General features: G+C 39.3%; 1 protein-coding gene across 1 annotated transcript in view; it reads left to right on the top strand.

The window, feature by feature from the left end:
• Positions 1–22,862, top strand: part of acsf3 (acyl-CoA synthetase family member 3) — a 40,003-nt gene extending 17,141 nt beyond the window's left edge. Inside the window, exons 5-9 of the mRNA XM_037696360.1 lie at positions 2,037–2,134; positions 3,709–3,835; positions 19,410–19,544; positions 20,466–20,577; positions 22,730–22,862. Of these exons, the coding sequence (XP_037552288.1) occupies positions 2,037–2,134; positions 3,709–3,835; positions 19,410–19,544; positions 20,466–20,577; positions 22,730–22,844 (587 nt within the window). The 3' untranslated portion in view covers positions 22,845–22,862. The remainder of the gene's footprint in view (positions 1–2,036; positions 2,135–3,708; positions 3,836–19,409; positions 19,545–20,465; positions 20,578–22,729) is intronic.
• The last annotated feature ends 76 nt before the right edge of the window (positions 22,863–22,938 follow it).

The raw sequence follows: 22,938 nt of genomic DNA, 5'->3' as shown, positions 1-22,938 counted from the left end.
AAACCAGTACTTGGTTTGCATCATCCACCAGTGCCAGTATCCACTGTTGCAACTGATCATCTTTCTTGATGAACAGTGATCTTACATACAAAATAAAACACAACTAGATTCCTTAAAGGCTGAATACCATTTTATAGCATTATCCATTTCCGTTTATTTGTGCCTATACCTTACACCAAAGGCCCTAGTTTGATATTGCAAAGTTTAAATAGTCCACTCCAACATGGCCCTTAAAGAAGGGACGTCGTCAGGTCCTTTAATGTTCACAGATGATAAATGTGATATGTAAAACAAGTTATCAAAGACTACTAAAGACTTTAGCATAATGTTATTTTTTTATTTATGTACCCTACGAAACAGCAATTAATCTAAACCGATTACACCAAACTAAATATTACTGTAGGAAAAATAATAATTTCAGCTGAGACATAAAGCTATTTTTGCAGTTTTATGCCCGCTAATGGTAAATGACAATGACACTATGTGTAATTCAGTGGGGAAAATTAAAAAACAAAGTTTATTTTTGTTGTTCCAGTAGAAATGTTTACATTTTCCACTAGCATAGCTCATACTTCTTTGTTTCATTTATGCTCTTGAAAAATCTCATTTCAAGGTATTATCCAGCTGTATGTCTGATTTCCAAGTGACTCGTTCAAAATCATCTAGTTCTGAATCTATCAAAAACCGTCTCCGTGTGTTTCTCAATAAAAAAAAAACTTGATTTAAAAGAAAAATTTAATGTTCATTTACAAAATGATCAAATTCACTCTGTTGCAGAATTTAAATACTTTGGGTTGGTGCTAGAGCCTCAACTTAAATTTGATAAAGATTTAAAGACAATTTCAAAAACAATACAAAGTAGTATTAATTGTTAGTTTGTGTAAAGTGCTGAAACTCCGACCTCAGCTACAGCCGCTGTACTTTTTAGGTCGGCATTAACATTTCTTTGCACTCTTTGCCGCAGTGTTTAATGCAGCTGGCATTAAAACCTGGCTTGTCCAGCTCGTCTGATCTAATGATTTTAAACTTTTTGATCCGTTGAGAAGTAGCCTAGTTGCTTTAGTATTCAGTTTGTTCTCATATTGATCTCTTTAAATCCAGTCCCTCATTCAGGATTTGAACTGATTAGATCAGTATGGAGTGAGACACTCCTTCTGTAATCACGACCCAACCAGCTCTTCATTTGAAAAGCAATAGTCTCTGAACGGCGTTGTAGCCTCAAGGCAGACATGTACACGCTCACCTTTACATGTGCACAGAGAAGACCCCTGAGACCCTCCCTTTGCATGCCCTGTGCACTCGTTGCCATTTTTACTTAACCCTGAAGGTCACACTTGTGGCCACAACAAGCAGGAGAATGCAGGTGATGTCAGTACTTGTGGGAATTTACTATTTTTATGCATTTTTACACACTTTATTAATAATTAAAATGTGCCTGCACCTCCAAGTTATGAGCACTGAGTTTTTGACACGGGGTTTTTATCGCTTTTGATAACTTGTCACCTTAGAGCATTTTTATGCAGTTGTGTTTTAGTGAAAGCCTGTCAAGCTCTCAGCAGTAGTTGACACTGAAATACTGACAAAAGTGTACAGTACAGTCAGTTGCTGGAGATTTCTGAAAGCCTCATGAAATAAGTGCAAACCAAAAAAAAAAAATTCAGAGTTGTATGATTTTTGGTGTTTTTTTTAGATGCTAGCAATAAAAGCTAAATCAGGCTTTGCCCAGAAATTCCCATTACTGTCGAAGCAAGCTGACTGAGACAAATTGTTTCCAGATTTACAAGCTCAGCAAACCGCTCAGTGACCAGTTATGCCCAGAGGATGGACGTTAATGCCATCTTGGAAGAGCAGACTGACAGTTTCAGTTGAAAAATGCTCAACTTAAAGAAGTCAGTGCTCGCTTTGTTAACAATTTCCCTTGTGTGTGCGTTTTCAATTTCTGTGAGGGAATCAGAACCCAACAAAATAAACATCATGCCTGCTTGAACTAATAATGATCCTTAAGTCTTTTTGTGTGTGTATGTAAATTTCGACAGGAGCTGTAGGAGTGCCTCTTCCAGGTGTGGATGTTCGAATCGTTATGAACAACACGACCGACACCATTGTTGTGGAGGGAAATCACAAAGGCACTCAGGTAACAAATAAATGACAAAATACAAAGTCAAGTCATCCTCAGGCAGTTATCCTGCAGAAACTGTGTTGTTGACCAGGATATTAGATAAATAAGATGGCCAGTTTATCTGCTATACATCAGTAGCTGCTTTTTTTGGATAGAAGAAGAAGACGGAAGAAGATAGTTTATGATCTCACACAAAGGAGTTCTTCGTGTCCAAATACTTCTTTAAAAAGTCTTCAGTTGATCCAAAATGCTGCTGCCAGAGTCTTAACTGGAGTTAGTGGGAGAGATCACATCTCTCCAGTTTTAGCTTCTCTCCATTGGCTCCCTGTCGAGTCCAGAATTGAATTCAAAATCTTACTTTTAACATACAAAGCTCTCAAAAGCCTAGCTCCAGCTTATATAAGAGATCTTATTGTTCCATATTTTCCTATCGGAGCATTTCGCTTTCACACTACAGGCTTACTCGTGGTTCCTAGAGTTTCCAAAAGCAGAATGAGAGGAAGATCGTTCATTTATCAGGCTCCTCTCTTGTGGAATCAACTTTCAGTTTCTGTCCGTGAGGCTGACACATTGTCCAGTTTTAAGATGTTCCTTTTTGATAAATCCTATAGTTAGGGTTGGCTTGTTATGCTGCCTTAAGCTGAGACTACTAGAGTACAAATTGACCTCATGTCCTTAAATGAATTGTTAAAATTGAATAGTTTTCATTTGATACCTCAACATGTGCTTCTTGACCTGCCATTGTGTATCTGTTCCTACCAAAACCAGCCGGTCGAAGCAGATGGTCCGCTTGTCCTGAGCCTGGTTCTGCTAAAGGTTTCTTCCTCATGAGGGAGTTTTTCCTGTCCACTGTCGCCTTCATGCTTGCTCAAGATGAGAGTTCTGTGATGGAGTTAAACTCAAAGCAGTCTGCTCCTCAGATAAATAATGTTAAATTATTATTTTTAATCTTAATGTTTCTGTTCAGTGCCCTGAGACGACTTCTTTTGTGACTTGGCGCCGTATAAATTTACTGAATTGAATTGAATTGAACTGAATAGGCCGTCTCTGTGCTAAAGAATTAGTTTCACAAAACCATCTAATAAAAAGCAAGAAGAAGAGATACCTAAAATAATAATTTTTAATAGTAATAATAGTTTTGTGGTACTTTGTTCGTATGCTTTTGGGAAAATCTATAGCTTGTACGATGATAATGAGGTCGTTTAAAAAGTTTTGGCTTGTTTAAATGCTTTTTTCTTTTCTTTTCTTTTTTAACAAAAATAAATCATTCTTTTCGCAGTCCTATCGAACATCATAAAAAAATAAAATCTTGGGATTTTGAAGGTTTAAACTACAAATTGACACAAACGTAGTGGATGAGCAGTATCCCAGTCATTACACAGTTTGATCACACCAGGAACTAACTTGTGTTAGTCTCACCCCGTTGCAATAATTAATTAGGTTTTACTACAACGTTTTTTATTCTGTCCAGTTGCTTCATAGGATGCTACCAGTCAAATTATATCAACTTATTAAGTTGCTTTGCGAATTCAAACTAAACTTGGGACTTTTTCTTTCCTCTGATTTGTTCTGTTTGCCTCTTGTTGCAGGTCCGACCTGGTCTGGAGGGTAACGAAGGGGAGCTGCTAGTCCGCGGTCCGTCTGTGTTTAAAGAGTACTGGAACAAACCTCAGGAGACAAGAGAGTCTTTTACAGATGATGGCTGGTTCAAAACAGGTACCAAACCTTATTTTTATTCCCTCCTCCCTTTGTCCTGACTCACTTCTCTGCAGTGCACGTGCACACACTCATCGACGTGCTTCCTGGAAAGGGAGTGAATTCTGCTTATTGCAGCTACATGATCGGCGCTGTCAGGGCACTTTACTGAAGGAGGAAAGATGTCAGATGAGCTTTTCAGCCATGTTGCAGACTGGACTTTGAGGATATGATTTTAAACACTTAAAAAGCGGGAGTGCAGTGCTGGTCATAAACACACAAACAAACACGTTTGACTACTCGGTGTGTGCGTGTGCACATTTTAGGGCGCTATGAAGGAGTGATAAATGAACTGTGTGTGTTTTTGGTGCTGCAGGGCATTTTTCCTCCTAAGTGGCTGTGACTGCTCTGGGTCTCGAGGAACCTAGAGATGCTCTCTTCCTCTGCTTCGCTCTTTTTTCTTTACTGTGTGTGTGTGGTAGCACAGAGAGAAGCTGCCATCAGAGGCTTCCCCTCCATGCAGCCCTGCACTTCTCATTCCCCCACTGAAAGGAGTCATGCTTTACTGAAAAAACCACTCGGAGACAGGCTTTAAGTTAACGTGGAGAATGCTGAGGTGTGCAGGGCGGAGAGGGCAGACGCAAGTGGAGTTCTGAGTGGGAATGTAGACGTCAGGAAATGAGAGCCAGAAGCAAAAGAAGGACTAGTGATTGAGCTCGGAGATGTGCTGCTGGTAGGGTTGGAAAGAGCCAACGCCGAGAGTTGATTCAAACAAGGCGGGAGGTGGATGAGGAGCTGGGGCTAGCACAGGAGGATGGAGTGATTGAGAGTAAAGCGGGGCTTGACAGTCAGGAGAGAAGGGCAGAATGTGTTTAATTGGCTTTGCAGGCTGTAAGGACAGAGATCCAGAGCGCAGCGCGTTGCTGTCACACTCCATTACAGCCACCGGCCACATAATGAGAGGCGCTGCAATCAGCTCCACACAGACAGCTCCCTGAAGCCACACTGACACACACCGTGGACAACTCTGGAGGAAGCTATCAAACCACCTCCTTTGCCCACCCAGCTCCTCCAACTCCCAACCTCAGCATGAACATTCACAGTTATGAACCAGGAGGGGTGTTTTTTTTTAGACATTCAGGGTTTCAGGAGTAACAGACCTGGGGTTTTTTTTTTATAAACCTGAAGGACAGTTTTACTTTTTACTTTTTTCATTTGATCTAAAGTTTCAAGTGAGCAGCTGAAGTAGAATTCTTTTTTTTTTTATTTTTTTTTTTTTTTTTTTTTTTTTGAAAACTCAAATCAGAAACAACTACATTACTAAAAACTCCTTTTAAAAAAATAAAAGCTTCTTAGGCTGCGTTCTTGCAACTTTGAAGTTGCGAGTTCGAGCCCAGGTTGCGTAAGGAAGGGTGTCCAGCTAGGCCTGTAACGATAAATTTTGCTGGGCGATTAATTGTCTCAGAAATTATTGCGATAAACGATAATATTGTTTGAAATTTGACAATAATTAGTAATTATTGTCAAACTTAAGAAGCAATCTTTAATTTGTTTTGCATGTAGTACCTTTTTTTGACCACCGGATGGCAGTATAAAACTGTTTGAACCGAAGGATGGATAGTGAGGGAGCGAGCAGCGTGTCTCTTTAAGAAAAATGGGAGGGAGGCCCCTTGACGTGACATGGGCTGTCTTTCTTCGGTTCTCAAAATGGCGGATGCTCTGTGTGGTTTGAGCTCTTTAGCATAGCATTTTTCACCCAGGAGGTGTCGGTGAAGAGCCCCGGAGTTGAACCTTTTGTCATCCAGTGTCTTCAGTAGAAAGAGAGAGACACAAAGAAACAATAAAGCCGATAAATGAAAATGAGGTCAATTATTTTCGTTTATCATGCAATTAACTGATTTATTGTTTATCGCGACAGACCTACGTCCAGCGTAAAACAACTGCCAAATCTCTCGTGCATGCTCGCTGTGGCGCTCGCTGAAGAAGAGAGCAGCCCAAAGAAACTTTCTAATAAACACCTTTAGTATTTCCAATCTTTCTGCCTACTGAACTAGTCCTGTGTGCCGCGTGACGCTGATTATGGTTTCAAACCTTTGTGAAATCAGATAAGCTACATCTCTATGCACGTGGTGTTTCACATTTGAAGTCGAAAAGTCAAAGGAAACCCTTTCTTTTGTGAGTTTTAACACTACCTTCATTTCTGAAGCGACGTTTCTTGTATTTCAACGAAACCGTATCCATCCTGTTGGATGAGCTATCAGAACTGCTCAGAACCGAAGGAGCAACACCAGTTCAGAAACCTTTGCTGGCTGATGATGATGTCAGCACTGTGTTTGACACGAAGAAGAAGAACTGTGAGCAGAATCTACAGCTAATTGGCGGGCTGACAGGTGAATAAGAAGCGGAGGCAAACAAGACGGCTAAAGAATAGTGCAGAAGGAATGTGAGACTTCAGATCGATAAGTTTTCCGCTGGTCAGAGGTGTCTTCTTCAGAGTCAGCAGGTGCTGTGCACATGATTGGCAGCTCTATAGGAAAGCTGTCACCCGAGTGCTCTCTTTCCACTCATCTTCACAAACATTTCTGAGCTCATTGATCCCCTTTCGCTTTCTTAACTTTTCCTTTTGGACTCTGCAGCAGAATTCATCCACTGACCAGACGTGCAGTAAGTCGATCAGATCTTTTGTTAATGGGTCTGATGCGCAACAAGTTAGACAACTTAGTGCTTTAAATTGGGCTTTAGGAGATGTTATCCAATAAAAAGAAGCCCGTTTGAAAAAGGATTATGCTTTTTAGCTATTAAGCTGAATGTATAAATAAGGAAGGATCTGTGGGAGGAGAGAAACGTTGAAGTATTATATAAATGTTCGAATTTTGCCTTTCAGTAATGAAAAAAGACAGTCGGTTGAAGGAGACAGTGAGGAAGAAGTTGAGCTTGGGGGCAAACTATTAGCCAGGACTTATCTGAGGTCTCATTTAATTAAGTAGGAGAGACTCAGGCTCTGGGGCACAAATGTTAACAAGAGTTAATCTTGGTCATTTTACCTTAGTTTGTCACTCTTAATGGCTTATTTAATCAGAAAAATATTAATCTGGGCCATCTGAATCCTGTAAGTACTATAATTAGATATAAATTACATCAAATATATTTTAGTTTGTGTCCAGCCAATCTATCAGACTACCGTATTTTTCGCGGTAAGTCGCACTTTTTTGCATAAATTTCCAATTCCTGCGACTTATACACAGAAGCGACTAATATACTTTTTTCCCCCGATATTTATAATAAATTTTTGGCTGAGATCTGATGATTTCATTCATTCTGACATGGAAAATATTGAACACTACCATTTTCAGCCTCTAGAGGGCCCTCCACTAATATGGCAAGCCAAGTGTCTCATTAATAAGTAAAAGTAGCTATTAATGAGACACTTGGCTTGCCATACAAAGCCACCTTTGTCTCGCTCTGTAACTCCTGGAGCAAGCGTCAAATCAGCTGCATTTTGCCGCACCGCCAGACGAAATGCAGCTGATTTGACCATTAAAGTGCATTTATTAAGTAAAAGTTCAACTGAGACACATCTTTGATATAATGTCGAGCAAACAAATAATTGTTTTTAAGTGTTAATCTTGTTAAATTCTTGTTAAAGTCCTCCCGTTCACGCTCCCGCAGCCGCCATTTGGCATCCAATCGATTTCTGGCACAACATCGGCCCACATTTTTGGGTGGTCAGCGGTGACGCATAATAGATGCGGCTTATATGGCGAAGCGACGTATTTGTTTTTTTTTTCCCCACAATATTAGACATATTTGGACTAATTCAACTTATACGATGGTGCGACGTGTACGGCGGAAAATACGGTAATATGAATGCTGTACACTAATGCATTGTATTGATCATGTGAAAAAAATAAAAGCATTTGTTAACATCATCCAAAACCGCTGCTGTCTTCTGAGCTTCTCCCCAACATTCATGCAAAATATAAAACTTATCTGGTCACACGAACCACCCGTACATCAATACATCCATTTTTTTTTTTACCCGTTTCTCCTTTCCGGGTCACAGGGCGCTGATGCCAATCTTCAGCAGTCACTGTGTGAAATGTGGGGTACACCCTGGACGTCCATCACAGGGACACGTAGAGACAAACGAGACGCTCGCCCACACCCAGGGACAATTTCAACGCACCAATTAACCTATCGTGCATGTTTTTTGGTCGGTGGAAGAAAACCGGAGTACTTGGTGGGGCAGAATCCCCAATTTTTCAAGATTTATTATTGCCCATATTTTTCTCCAAATGGTAGCATTTTTTTTCAGTTTAAACATTAAGTGTTTGCAATTTTCCATTGTGAAGAAAAAAATATGGATTTACAAGATTTGCAAACCATTAAATTCTGTTTTTATTTACATTTTACACATCTTTCTGATTTTAGGTAGTATTTTGGGTGAGTTATTGTGTGCTTACCCATGTTGAATGAGAGAAATGTAACCCAGATGAAATAGGTGAGTCTCTTTTCTTAAGGCTGTGTTTTCCAACAGACAGGGAGAATTGTGGCTGAGATCCTGCAGAGCCATCACTAGTCATTTGTGTGTTGCACTTTTGCTCCCAGCTGTTCTTCTCTATGCTCCCAATGTCATATTTTACTCCAAGTCACACTATGTCCTCCTAACTCCAATGTCAGAGCTCCCAGTGGGATTTGTTCACCATCCAGCCCCCCCACACCAGCGGTTTGTTTGAACCGGCCGTCCCTGTAACATTTACAGTCAAGATGGCGCTCCTTGTTTTATTAACAACACTTGCAGGTAAATCTTGTTAAACATCACTTTATGTGAGCCACTTGAACTCTGGGGGGGTTTAGCAAACTGTCAACACAGCTTTTTTTTTTTTTTTTTTTCAGCAGCACTTCCATTTACTTTGTTTTTCTCTTCGACTTTTAAGAACTTTTCTGGTCCAAAGTGTAAAAACAAAATCCGGTAATCAGAGTTTTGATATTTGGCTACTCCGTGTTCTCTTGATTGAGATCAGGTTTGTGTAATTAGGTGCAGAGTTGGCGCGTGTAAACGGCAGTTAAATGGTTTCCCTGATGAACATGGCAGATCTGAGACGCACATCAATCCTCAAGTTCAGTCTGTTATTTGCTGCTGAAGAGGCAGCCCAAGCAGCGAGGACAATCAGAAGCATTAACATAAAGCAATTCAAGCTCCTTTAATTTCATTATATTAAACAAATTAGATCACTCATCCAAGTGCAAAGTGCCTTCTTGTATGATATTAATTACTAAAAAAGGAGCTGTGACAAAAGTTAAGGATGATAAATAATGTCAGTGCTGAGATTTCACTGCTTGGCTGTCTGTTATTTATCCTCATTAACTCTTCCATCTTGGCTTTAGGGCTTTAATCTGGAACATTAATATTCATATATGCTAAGTGTTTACAGTTGCTCTGAGAAGAGGCATGGCTCACGTTTAGACCTCGCCCATCTTGGTTCAGATAAGACGGTCCTTTCCAAAGAGATGAAGAAGAGCTCTGTGCTTTAACTCACAGTCGTAGAGTTGTGCTGAATGTGAAGACCGTGACTCCACTTGTACCAAAGCTCACAACTCACCCTATTTGTGTAAAGGTAGCTATAATAAACTGTGCAGGTCTGAGCACGGAAGGACAATTTTTAAAAAGTTTTATTTATTTTTGGATTTGTCACATCCAAGTGCATTAAGGTCCCTTCCACATGGAAAGGGGGTTTTAAGAGCGTCTAAACTGTATTTTTCGAGTCATGTTCAAGCACCACTGTTGTGTCTTTATCGCCTTTTCAAAACTATGATGTCATAGACCCACCTCTAATCTAACCTTTGACCCCCAGAACAACAGATTGCAGTAGTCCCTCCCTAATTTGCGGCTCTTTTTTCGCAGACTCGCTCTATCACAGTTTTTCAAAGTAAGATTGTACATGACACACAATTGGCTGATTGATGGATGAGCCACATGGATTTTTTATTTAAAAATAATATATATATACTAAAATAAACTACGGTACTACTTACTACTTGTACTACTATCCCTAAGTTTTTCACTTATCGCAGGACTTCAGGGTACGGATCCCCCGCGATAAACGAGGGACTACTGTACGTGCTTTTGTTTGTGTTGCAGACGCCCTTTGCTCAGATACAGCAAAACCTTTCTGTGCAGTTTTACTTCATTGAACGGACAGGGCTGATGAACAATACAATGTCCTTAAAAAGAGCAAAAACACTTTTTTATTAAACCAAATAATAAATTTAAATAATGTCCAGCCAGAAAACTTTTTTGTCTTTTATTGTAGTGTAATTATTGTTTGGTTCAATATGTAAAGAACCAATAAATAAATACAAATTAAACCCTCATTCATTAATTCATATCGTTGTCAAAACTTTAACGCCAGGTCAAAGAGTCTAGTTGAGCATGATGAAGTTGAGCTTTACAGTAAATTTATATTCGCTCTGAGGACGAAGGAGTGGCATTGAATTCATAGATTTGCATCATCACAAGAACAACACCAGGTCCTGGTTTTACAGGAACTTTATGAAAAAGAAAAATGTTTTTAAGGTCTGTTTTTTTTTTTTTTTTTTTTCTTGGAGCTCGAGCCTGTAAAACCTTGAAAACACCGTATGCAGTATGTTCTGAAAAATAATTGACCTGACTTCTGCATAGTCAGGCGTCGTCATGGCAACAGCTTGACATTGAAGTCACTGGAAATAATTCTTCTTCTTGTTTTTCTCAGATTGGTAAATATTTTAAAGCACTGAAAAAAAAAAAAAGAAGACTTCATGTGCATTTCACTTAATTTGTGAAACTGCGAAGTATCTTCAGTGTTTATTTACTGGAACGGCTTCGATTCAAATTTACTAAAGACTGATTGGTTTATTTCTTATTGACTGAGATGAATTCAGTGTTTTACTGATCACACACTGGAGATTTCTTGTTTCAGCTCATTATTATGGGAGAAGGATCAATTCTAGTTGGCGATAAAGATTTGAAGACGTAACTATAGTTTTAGTTTAAATGTTTTGTATTGTGTTTTTGTTTTAATTATCTGGATAAGCCTTTGGGCTTTAAAATGTGTATTTGTCTTTTTTCTGAGAGCAAAAAACTTTTCGAGTAGCGAGAAAATCCTGACAAACCAATAACAGCACAGAAACGGTTTTAGCCTCAGAAATTGATGTTTTTTTTTGTTGCCTCTCTCTTTCAATATGCTACTGCCAGCAGCCTGAAATGTTTTTGTTTTGTTGCCCTTTGTCAGATGTCACACTCTGCCCTTTTCTTTCAGACATTTTTGTCTAAGAAAAACATCTTGTTTGGGCTGTCTCTGTGTTTTTTAATCATTCGCACAAGACATTTTAACCCTGGTGTAGACAGTTTTATTGAACAAAATTACTAAATGTACATATTTTCTGTTGAATATTGTCAAATTGTCATTTTCTGATATCTCAGAAAAGGCATGATCACTTTGAAGCTTCCGTACCATCTGCAGGTGTTTGTTGAGCCGGTACGCAGGGTGAGATTCAAACGGTTTATTTGATGATCATGGGAAGAAACAGGGTGGTGTTGCCAGGTGGTTCTTACCTGTCCTAATCTCCAACCATACTATTTAGAATTTAGTATAATAATTAGGTGTTTAAAATATTTTGTACTCTCAGACTTGTGTTACACATACAGGCTTATAGGGTCTTGTAACAAAGTCCATGCTCAATAATCCAGGTATAAAATCCAACATTTTTCAGTCAGGTCATCTGGACAGTTTCTTTTTTTTTTTGTGCTGAAACGTTTCGCCTTCGATCCGGAAGGCTTCATCAGTCAAGGAAACACACAACAAAACTGATTCTTCCCCCAACAGCTTACTCCAAAGTGGAACAAACCAGTTCTGCTTGTGATAAGATGGTCTCTTTGGTACGCCCCTCCTCCATTGCCGTCCCTCTTCCTTGTTGACAGTCTTGTCAAACTGGTTGAAAACAACAAAGTCCATGCTCAATAATCCAGGTATAAAATCCAACATTTTTCAGTCAGGTCATCTGGACTTAGGGTCTTGTGTTTTAACAGATGTTGAGACTGTGAAGATCCATCAGCTTCCCTTTACCATAAAGAATTAAAGTCAAACCAGCTTAATTTATAGAGCTTAGTAAAAAAAAATCGTAAACTAAGTGAGCCTAAGTAATCTAAAAAGATTAAACAATATAAAAATCACAGACAAGCGTAAATAAAACATGTAAATCATGACAATAGTTACAAAACACAGAATAAATCAACCATTGATATTATTATTTATCACTGAATCATTGTGTTCAATTTAATGACTTAGTAATTGCTGAATATATAAACCTATAGTTTTATTGTATGCAGATGACACAGTGATGGCATCAACAAAGAACGTTTTACAAGAGATATTTGGTTATATGATTGAATTTTGTTAAAACAATAAATTCGAGTGTACCGTATTTTTCGGACTATAAGGCGCACCAGATTATAAGGCGCATTAACAAAACAAAACAGTCAGATAAGTCAAACTTTATTCAACTAATTCACAATAGCCACATAAAAATGGTTCAAGGTCCGTAAGCACAACCAGAATTAATACATAAGGTGCACCTGATTATAAGGCTCACTGTGGAGTTTTGAGAACATTAAAGGATTTTAAGTGTGCCTTATAATCCAAAAAGTACAGTATCAGTGATAAGACCAAAGTAACAATATTTGGACACGAGAAAAGAATAAATCAAACAACATTTTTGCTATGATAAAAAGCTGGAGTTTGCATTATTTTGCTTTTAAAGGTACTCTGTACAAAGTCATGAAGACCAGGCAGAAATAAAATAAAATTTACAAAAATCACAAAGTGATAAACAAAATCTTTAAACTGTCTTGCTCATATTGATAATTTGTTCTTTGATTAAAAATGTGTGATCTAATACAAACTACGACATGCATTCGTTTAACTACGGAAAGAGCCGAAGTGACTGACAATGTTGAGCTTAAACTGACTGGTCTACACTTGTCTAATTCCTCCAGATTTGTTTACCTACACAGATTAGGCCAGATTAATGTAGGTCAATCACCTGATTGAAGCTTCCACGTGGATATCTGCAGGTTCAGCTTTGTTTACACTGAGTGTAGACCTGCATTTTAGAATTGTAGTTAAAGATAACCTTTTATTTTTCTTTTACTTTGCAATGAGTCCCTTTAATTTAACGGCTCATTTGAAGTGGCTGTTAAAGAAAACAAGATAATGAACCAATGTTGTGTTGGGATGAGTTCCACGTATGTGAATGTAAGAACACAGAGGGTTATGCAAAATAAAAGAAGTATTTGTTAAAGCATTATGTTAATTCCCCGCCACGCATAAACTGATCCTGACGCAGTCTACGAAACATTTGTGGATTTGTGTAGGGATTTTTGATTAATTTAAAATTTGCGTTCCACTGTTTGTCTGTTCTGAATTCTTGTTTGTGCTTGGTGTGATTTGTTTGGTGGTGAGCCTAAATAATTTAATGAAATTTAATGAAAAATGAATTACAATCAATAAAAAAATCAATCTAATTTAATCTGTGTTAGCTTTGTGCACAGATAAAAGGAGATTTCACATTTAGAATCAGATATTTGTTTAATGCAAGAAAATAAATTTTATATTTTAGGACTTTTTTCCAAAGCTGCCTACACTTCAGTAGCTGCAAATATTTCATCTTTTCTCTTTTGTTCTTCAGCTTGTTCAGTCTGTTTCGCTTGGTTTATTGTAGTGTATTTCAGGAATTCAGTAATAGTCAATTTAGATTTATTTTTTTGACCAAATATAACAGAATTTTTCAATGAAGGTCACAGTTTGTTTTTGTTTGTTTTTTTATTTCAAACTGCGCTGATCCTGATATCACACCAGTTCGCAGTTTAGTTTTTCCTGTAAATAGAAATGACGCTTAATGACTTGAAACAATTTAGTTAAACCATAACATGTTCTGCGAGTTCAACTAATGCAGTTCTACATTCTGCTTTCTGAAAGACATCACAAAGTTTTCTGCGCCCTCCGTCCTAACTTACGTTCTTGATATGTTTTTATTTCTTTATTTTCTCCTCGCTGTGTGCCTCCACTGTCTTTAATGTCTCGGAATGAGATGAAAGCCCAGCGCAATTAGGCTTCTTATCGTTTTAATTAAGAAAGCCATTCGGCCATATCTGCCTCAGACTCCATCACACATAATGGCGGAGACTCTTGATGCCTGAAGTAGTGATTGCGTGCGCATGTAATGTGTAAGTGCATACGGTGTGTGTGAAAACGTGTGTCCTGTTAACACTTCCTAAAAATCTCTCCTCGCCTTGCTTTCTTCGTTTATCAGTTTGTGTTCTCCATTCGTTATTCCCACTTGTGCATTTCTCCAAAAATGCTAATGTAGCCGTCATTATTTCCTTCGACTCAGAGAGACAAGGTCAAACAGACCTAAATATTTTAAACTCGCTGAGGCTGCTTTGTCCCCATGGTTTTATTGTCGACTCTTGTCACAGATTGCTTCATTGTTGTTGTTTTCTCTCTTAACACAAACGTTTGCAGCCAGATGAAGATATTTTATGGTTCTTATCCATGTCAGCTTGCAAACACACACACAGGACACACAAACAGACAATCGGTGTGCGTGTACACTGCTCTTTTTTATACCTATGTGCATAAAATGAGAAAGCTACATGGCTGTATCCAAATTATTCTAATGCTTTTTTGCCCCTCATCCAAAAAAGAGGGAGCAACTGTAACTACCCTGATAGTAGCATAAACACCCAACCGACTCCTCCTCCCCCCCACCCCCACTTCTGTCTACTTCCATCCTCCCTCCTTTGTTACCCGGGCCTATCAGTGCAGAGCAGTGGTCTGTGAAGAAATTCCCAATATCTAAATTTACACACTGTATCAATCTTGTTTAATAGACTGGAAAGCTTATAGCCGCCGTGGCAAGCCGGCAGAGAGGGCAGTGGTGATAAATTGTCGGTGTGCTGGCGACAGCCGCATGTGATGTATAATGAAATATTTATGATTTATCCCAGCTAATAAACTGAAATGAAGTGCATGATGTATGGGAACAGATGGGCCCTCTATTGATGCTGAGGTGGAGCAGCAAGAGGGGGAAAAGGAGATAGGATGACTGGGTGCTTGAGAGATGTTTAGGAGGTAAATATGAGGGGTAAGGATGAGACTAAAATAATAAAATAAGTGTTTTTTTGTGTGTTTGGCTGATATTGGAGAAGAAAAACAAGCGTTTACGTGGGATGAGTAGAGGAATATTAGATTAGATCAAAGAACAAATAAATGTTGGGAGGAGAGACGTACAGATGATTGCATGAAAATGTCTTCTAATAAAATGCAGTTCCATTCTTAAATGCGTTGTTGTGTTTATTTTGAGGAGGACAGCTGCGTTTACTTCCTTTTACTGACTCTATATTTCACGAACAGATTGTTGTAAAGTCTCAACCTTCCTAACTGAGCTGTACCCGGGATGTTATGACTGCTAAAGTTATTGGTGTAAAGCCTTTAACCAATAACCAAACAATTCAGTCACAACTAGATTTATTTGAGGATTCCACAAGCATCAGTGTTTTTGACCCAATAATCCTGATATTAAATACTCATCACTGCACGCTACGTAATACCTAGTATTTAAAGGATACTTACTTGGTACATATCTGGTACGTATCAGGAGCATATTAGGTATCAGCACAGACTTTGTATTACAGTGCCTTGCGAAAGTATTCAGCCCCTTGAACTTTTCAACCTTTTGTCACATTTCAGGCTTCAAACATAAAGATATAAAATTTTAATTGTTTGTGAAGAATCAACAACAAGTGGGACACAATCGTGAAGTGGAATGAAAATTATTGGATGCGTCAAACTTTTTTAACAAATAAAAAACTGAAAAGTGGGGCGTGCGATATTATTCGGACCCCTTGCGTTAATACTTTGTAGCTCCGCCTTTTGCTGCAGTTCCAGCTGCAGCTCCAGCTGCAAGTCTCTTGGGGTTTGTCTCCATCAGTTTTGAACATGGAGACACTGAAGTTCTGCCCATTCTTCTTTGCAAAAGAGCTCGAGCTCAGTGAGGTTGGATGGAGAGCGTTTGTGAACAGCAGTCTTCAGCTCTTTCCACAGATTCTCGATTGGATTCAGGTCTGGACTTTGACTTGGCCACTCCAACACTTGGATACGTTTATTTGTGAACCATTCCATTGTAGATTTGTCTTTATGTTTTGGATCATTGTCTTGTTGGAAGATAAATTTCTGTCCCAGTCTCAGATCTCTTGCAGACTCAAACAGGTTTTCTTCCAGAATGGTCCTGTATTTGGCTCCTTCCATCTTCCCATCAATTCTGACCATCTTCCCTGTCCCTGCTGATGAAAAGCAGGCCCAAACCAAGATGCTGCCACCACCATGTTTGACAGTGGGGATGGTGTGTTCAGGGTGATGAGCTGTGTTGCTTTTACACCAAACATATCGTTTTGCATTGTGGCCAAACAGTTTGATTTTGGTTTCATGTGACCAGAGCACCTTCTTCCACATGTTTGGTGTCTCCCAGGTGCTTGTGACAAACTTTAAACAACACTTTTTATGGATATCTTTGAGAAATGTCTTTCTTCTTTCCACTCTTCCATAAAGGCCAGATTTGTGCAGTGTACGACTGATTGTTGTCCTATGGACAGACTCTCCCACCTCAGCTGTAGATCTCTGCAGTTCATCCAGAGTGATCATGGGCCTCTTGGCTGCATCTCTTATCAGTCTTCTCCTTGTTACAGATGAAAGTTTAGAGGGACGGCCGGGTCTTGGTAGATTTGCAGTGGTCTGATACTCCTTCCATTTCAATATGATTGCTTGCACAGTGCTCCTTGGGATGTTTAAAGCTTGGGAAATATTTTTGTATCCAAATCTGGCTTTAAACTTCTCCACAACAGTATCTCGAACCTGCCTGGTGTGTTCCTTGGTCTTCATGATGCTCTCTGCACTTTGAACAGAATCCTGAGACTATCACAGAGCAGGTGCATTTATACAGAGACTTGATTACACACAGGTGGATTCTATTTATCATCATCAGTCATTTGGGACAACATTGGATCATTCATAGATCCTCACTGAACTTCTGGAGTGAGTTTGCTGCACTGAAAGTAAAGGGGCCCAATAATATTGCACGCCCCTCTTTTCAGTTTTTTATTTGTTAAAAAAGTTTGACACATCCAATAAATTTCATTCCACTTCACGATTGTGTCCCACTTCTTGTTGATTCTTCACAAAAAAAATAAATTTTATATATTTATGTTTGAAGCCTGAAATGTGACAAAAGGTTAAAAAGTTCAAGGGGGCCGAAAACTTTCGCAAGGCACTGTACAACATGGCTTCTTGCCCTCTACCAGATATGCATCTAGTACATACCTGATATGTAGGATACTGACCTAGTACAGAGGATACATATTGGGTACCTACAGAGTACATACCTGATACCGACAAAGACCAAGCTGCATTAAAAGGTAACTTGTTATCTTGTACATTCCAGGTGTGTACCTGATACTCACCTGGTGCCTGATGAGAGTCTGCGCTGAAGTTAGACTCAAAGCAGTCTGCTCCTCAGATAAATAACGTTATTAACTTACTTTTTATGTACATGAATGTTTCTGTTCAGTGCCCTGAGATTACTTCTGTTGTGACTTGGAGCTGCTGTATATAAATAATCTGAATTGAATTGAATTGTACTCATCAAGTAGATACAATTACATCACTTCGTAGTACATTCTTGATCCATAAATCCCAGGTAAGTGTCCAGTACATACCTGGTATGTATCACTTGCGCAATGGGCTGTATTATGTATTGGTACCTAAATTCTGCTGTATTTTTTTTTATGTTTTACAAGCTAAGGAGCAATTTAAAATAAAGACAGATTTTTAAACTTTTAAAAAGTACCTGTCGAAATTGAACCTACACATGTTGAAGGAACACATGCAAACTTCGCACAACGTCCCAGATGATTTTTAGAACTCGGACTCTCTTGCTGCCGTGTGCATTGAGGGGTACCATAAAATTTTGAAAACTTTATTTCACAAGGGCGGCTGTGGCTAAGTGGTTAGCGCAGTCGTCCTCCAATGCAAGAGTTGGGGGTTCGAATCCACCAGCAGTCAATGCCCAAGTGTCCCTGGGCAAGACACTGAACCCCTCATTCCCTCCGATGTGTGTCCCATCAGTGATAAATGTGATAAAGCTCTGATTAGTATCTTTAGAATGATTTGTTCATTTAGCTTTGTAGAGATCTAGTAGAGTGCTGTATGAATGGGTAAATGATATTTGAGTATCTTGATAAGATGGAAAGGTGCTATACAAGTACAGTCCATTAACCACTGATGTTCATCTTGTAGCCTTCATCAGAATGGAGGGAAGTAATCTGAGAAGCAAGAAAAGTCCTAGGTGGCAAATGGTTATGCTTTTTAGTTATTTGCTCCACCCAAATACTGCATTGCAAGTTAAACCAAGCAAACCTCCGAACTTCATCTTTTCACTACCTACAAAGAAAACGACACAAACAAAATGTAGCTGTACAGTGAAAATGTGTGAAGTGAATTCACATGAAAGATTTGGCAATTGTTTTATGCCGGATGCCCTTCGTGACACAACCTGGGCTCAAATCTGCAACCTCAGGATTAAAAGATCTCGGCACTGACCACGAGCTACTGCAGCCACAATATAAACCCCGAATATCCGGGTACATTACAGACAAAAAACTAATTTTCTATATTTTTTAGCTGCAGCCTCAGTCTTTACCGTTCACTTCTAGTCCACCCCTCTAACCCTGGCTATGACACTCTTGTTAACTTCTTTGCAGCATCTCGCTCACATCCGTCCTCTCGGTACCAGCTGTCTTGAACGCACCACCTGTAATAATCCAAAAGGACATCTTCCCGTTCCATCTTTCTTCACCACCTCTGTCCTTTTTTTCTCTCCCTCCCTCTCCACTCATCCATACTGACCCATTTCCTCTGCTCATCCTTCCCAGACCCACCTGCGCCCCTGTACTCCCCAACACCTGTCCCCCAGACACCTATATAAGTGTGTGTGCATGAGGGGGGAGTTTGAAGGATACTGGGGGATCTTAAACACTCATCCATCCGCTGCACTCTGACTTTCTTTGTCTTAAAAACACACCTACATAGAAAAAGGAGCGCTCTATTGTCTTTTATTTTGTTCTCTTTTTTTAAGTCTTTTCTTATTTTGCGTTCGTTAATCAAGTTTTACTTTCATTTTCTCTTGGTCTCGCAATTTCTAGGTTTTTTTTTTTTTCTACAAGAAGCCCAAAGTACCTAATTATAATAAGTCTTTGTCAGATTTTAAACAAAACTTAGAGAGATTCTTCATGTAAAATACAGAAATCTTATATACTCAGGAGAGAAAAAGCCCTGCCACAGTTGTTGATTTTGCATAATCTGTGTAAATGATGTTTTTAATACAAATAAGAAACATATTTCATATTTTAATCACTTCAGTCATCTTCTGAGCTCACCTTATTCTAAGAAGAATTGTTTTATTGTTAATTTTTTGTCTCGCATGGTTGGATGTTTGGTTTTAGGTGACACAGCGATCTTTAAAGATGGCGTGTTCTGGATCATGGGCCGCACGAGCATTGACATCATTAAGAGTGGCGGCTTCAAGATCAGCGCGCTGGACGTGGAACGTCACCTCCTGGCTCATCCCGACATCACAGGTAAGGGCACTGTGAGTGTTTAGCTCGATAAAACAGCGATTTAATGTGTAACGAGTGGAAATTCACGTGAGAAATGTTAAAGATGTATTTTTTTTTATGTGCAGCACAATTTTTATAATAAAATACCGGAGTAAACAAAACGTTAAGCTGCTAGTGTACATATAATCACTAAGACAAAGTTTTATGTGTTTGACTGTTTTTATGTTTTTAATAAAGTCATCCCATTTACTTTGTTTTATTTTTATTTTTTTATACAGAAATCGTGTTTGTGGAAAATAAACAAATTCCTTAAACTGTTTACTGAATACATTTTCGTTAGGGATTTTGTAGGTTTGATATAATTACCATCAAATTTATTTTATTTGTTTAACTTTAGTTAATTTTTCCAAGCCTCACTGATTGCTAGATTTCCTTTTTTGCACTAGATTGGGTTGAAATTTGCAGTGGCCATCTACTAAACCCTCGGGATAATTAACAAAGAAACTGATGCTGCTAAATTATTTGTGGCGATAACAGACGTAATTATCCACCCAAACAAGTGTTGAATACTGTGATTATTTATTTTTTTTTAAGTTCTGAATCAGAAACTGCTGCAGATCTGATTAAATCTAAACTCAGGTTTTTCTTTGTTAGTTTAAAATTAAACGTAGCAACCTTAAATGTCAACACTGGAGTTTGTATGAAATTATCCAAAAACTTGTATGGTTACAGTGATTATTTTTTAAAAATATTATCCTTGCCCTGTGATGGACTTGCGACCCGTCCAGGGTGTACCCCGCCCCTCGCACAGTGATTGCTGGACATGGGCACCAGCGACCCCCGTGACCCAAAATGGAAGAAGCGGGTAAAAGAGAATGGATGGATGGATGGAAATATTATCCTTATATATATTTTCCTTGAATTGTTTGTTTTGTGGCGTAGATGTGGCTGTGATCGGGGCCCCTGATGTCACTTGGGGACAGAAAGTCACGGCTGTGGTGCAGCTGAGGAAGGGACAGAGTTTGACCTTACCAGAACTGAAGACCTGGGCACGGTAATGTTTTTGAGTCCCATAATGTTGTTTTTATACATCCATACGATCTGTTGTTGATTGTGGCCTTTTTATTTGTCATATACTGTTTTTTGTTAAAACAAACCGGTAGTAAAATTAATAGTACAGTAGTCCCTCGTTTATCGCGGGGGATCCGTACCCTGAAGACCCGCGATAAGTGAAAAACCGTGAAGTAGGAATATTAGTACAAGTAGTAAGTAGTAGTTTATTTTATTATTTATATATATATATATACAAGTGTTTTAAACCCTTCCCACACTCCTGCAATATTCTAAACAATGTTTCTAAACGCTCTAAAAGAGCACAGAATGTCATGATTTCAGCTCCCTGCCTCAATAAAAGCATAACGAAGAGGAATAAAACTTATATATAAGTCGCTTCGTCGTATAAGTCACATTTATTATGAGTCAACGCTGACCCGTCACGTTTATTTAATGGTCAAAGCAGCTTCATTTCGCCTGGGCAGGGCGGCGCCATCCATCCGCTCATCGTGGCCAGAGCCACTAGCTCTCCAGCGTTCCTCCGCCCGCACCAGCTGAGTGAAGCGAGCGCGCACGGGAGGACTCGCTGTTGCAGTTCATCAATTTAAAGCATTAGTCAAAAATTGTGTTATGAATACGCGGGGAACAAAACGTATATAAGTCGCAGGACTGACAAATCTATGCAAAAAAAAACCTGCGACTTATACGCTGGACAATACGGTGCATGTGGCAGGTGACATGCATTCCTTCAAAGAACGGCCCCTAATTCAGACTGAGCGTTTTGCAGCATGTGACTGGTCCTGAAATGTTCAGATCAAAAGGAAAGGTGAGAGAATGACAGGCCACAGATTGACTAATGAGAACCGGATAGAAAGATAGGAGATGAAAAAAGAGGAAGGTTTAAAGGAGGCCACAAATGATTGTTATGGAGGGTTTTGTCCTTTGGGCTAACATTTCTTTCTAAATGTCACTGAAGTTTTTTGTGTGTGCAGCAGGAGGTAGCTGGTGGACATGCAGCTCCTCACTGACACAAACAGAACACGCTTCATGAAAATAGCTCATCGTTCCACCTTTTCGTCACTTTCTAACAACCTGATTTTTTCTTTGTGTGTGTGTGTGTGTGTCCTGCATGCAGTACTTCCTACAACCCGTCGTTTAGTATATTTGAATTCTGTACATGTGCAGGTTTGTGCACATGACAGCTCCATATGGAGTGCTCATGTTACATCCTGCTGGTCCAGTATGGCAGATTAATACCCCTGCCGGTGACCCATGTTCACCCACACATGCATGCGCATACACACGCAGTGTTTGCAGCCAGGGGTTTAGCCAGCGGACGGGTCGTGCCAACACACAACGCACTGCTCAGCCCTGAGAGTGGAGGAGATGGAGGAAGATAAAATGAGACATAAACAAGTAGATGGATGCTCACTCTTCAGTGCCCTGGCTTCAGATGTCAGTCTGAATTTCTGTCACAGCCTCTGCACTGCCTTGAACGCACACACACACACACACACACATAAACACGCTGCCCCGGAGAAATTGGTGACACAGAGCCGTGTCTGTATGCACATACCACATTTTCTTCTCTGAGTCAGGCAGACGGAGACATCTGCTGAAAGGAGCGTTTGATGGCAACCGTATGAGTCATTACGCTCACTCGCACAACAGGAGTGCGCACACTAACACACGCACATGCACACAAACAAACAAACTAGGTTAGAAGATTATAAAAAGCGCTCCAGGCTTTAAGACTTGATGTAACATTCAGCCTCTCACAAACAAAAAAACACAAAACACTTTTAATTATCACAGCCTTCTGTTTTCCTTTTTATTATTTCCCCTCCTTTTTGTCGTTTCTCTTTGATTATATTGTTTTGTGTGACGGGAATCGTCTATGTCTGGGAGCGAAGTGGGGATATTAAGGAAGAAAGCTGCAGAACGTACGAAGGACATTTTCTTCCGTATCTCCAATACTCTGCCACAGGGGAAGCCTTTGTTGTGCAATTGTGTTTTCCTTTTTGTCGTGGCATTTATTTTTTTTTTTTCTTGCCGTTCACGTTGCTGGATTTGTCATGTCCTTGTGATTGTTTTATGTTGTGGACTTTCTCACTAACAAGTCTTCAGCGTATAAACTTTTGTGTTTATTGCAGGGAGCACATGGGTCCGTACATGATTCCAACAGGCTTGTTGCTGGTGGAGGAATTACCGAGGAATCAAATGGGGAAAGTCAACAAAAAGGACCTCCTGCGACTCTTCTTTCCATGACTGGACTCCTTTAAAATGAGGGACTCTTCTGGGATTTGCACTTTTTATATATAGATATATATATATATATATATATATATGTAATCCTTCACCA

The sequence above is a fragment of the Nematolebias whitei genome, chromosome 2 (genome assembly GCF_014905685.2).
Source record: "Nematolebias whitei isolate Nwh7 chromosome 2, NemWhi1, whole genome shotgun sequence".
NCBI classification, from domain to species: domain Eukaryota; kingdom Metazoa; phylum Chordata; class Actinopteri; order Cyprinodontiformes; family Rivulidae; genus Nematolebias; species Nematolebias whitei.
Note: the sequence above shows the minus strand (reverse complement) of the source record. Positions and strands in the feature narration are given on the sequence as shown.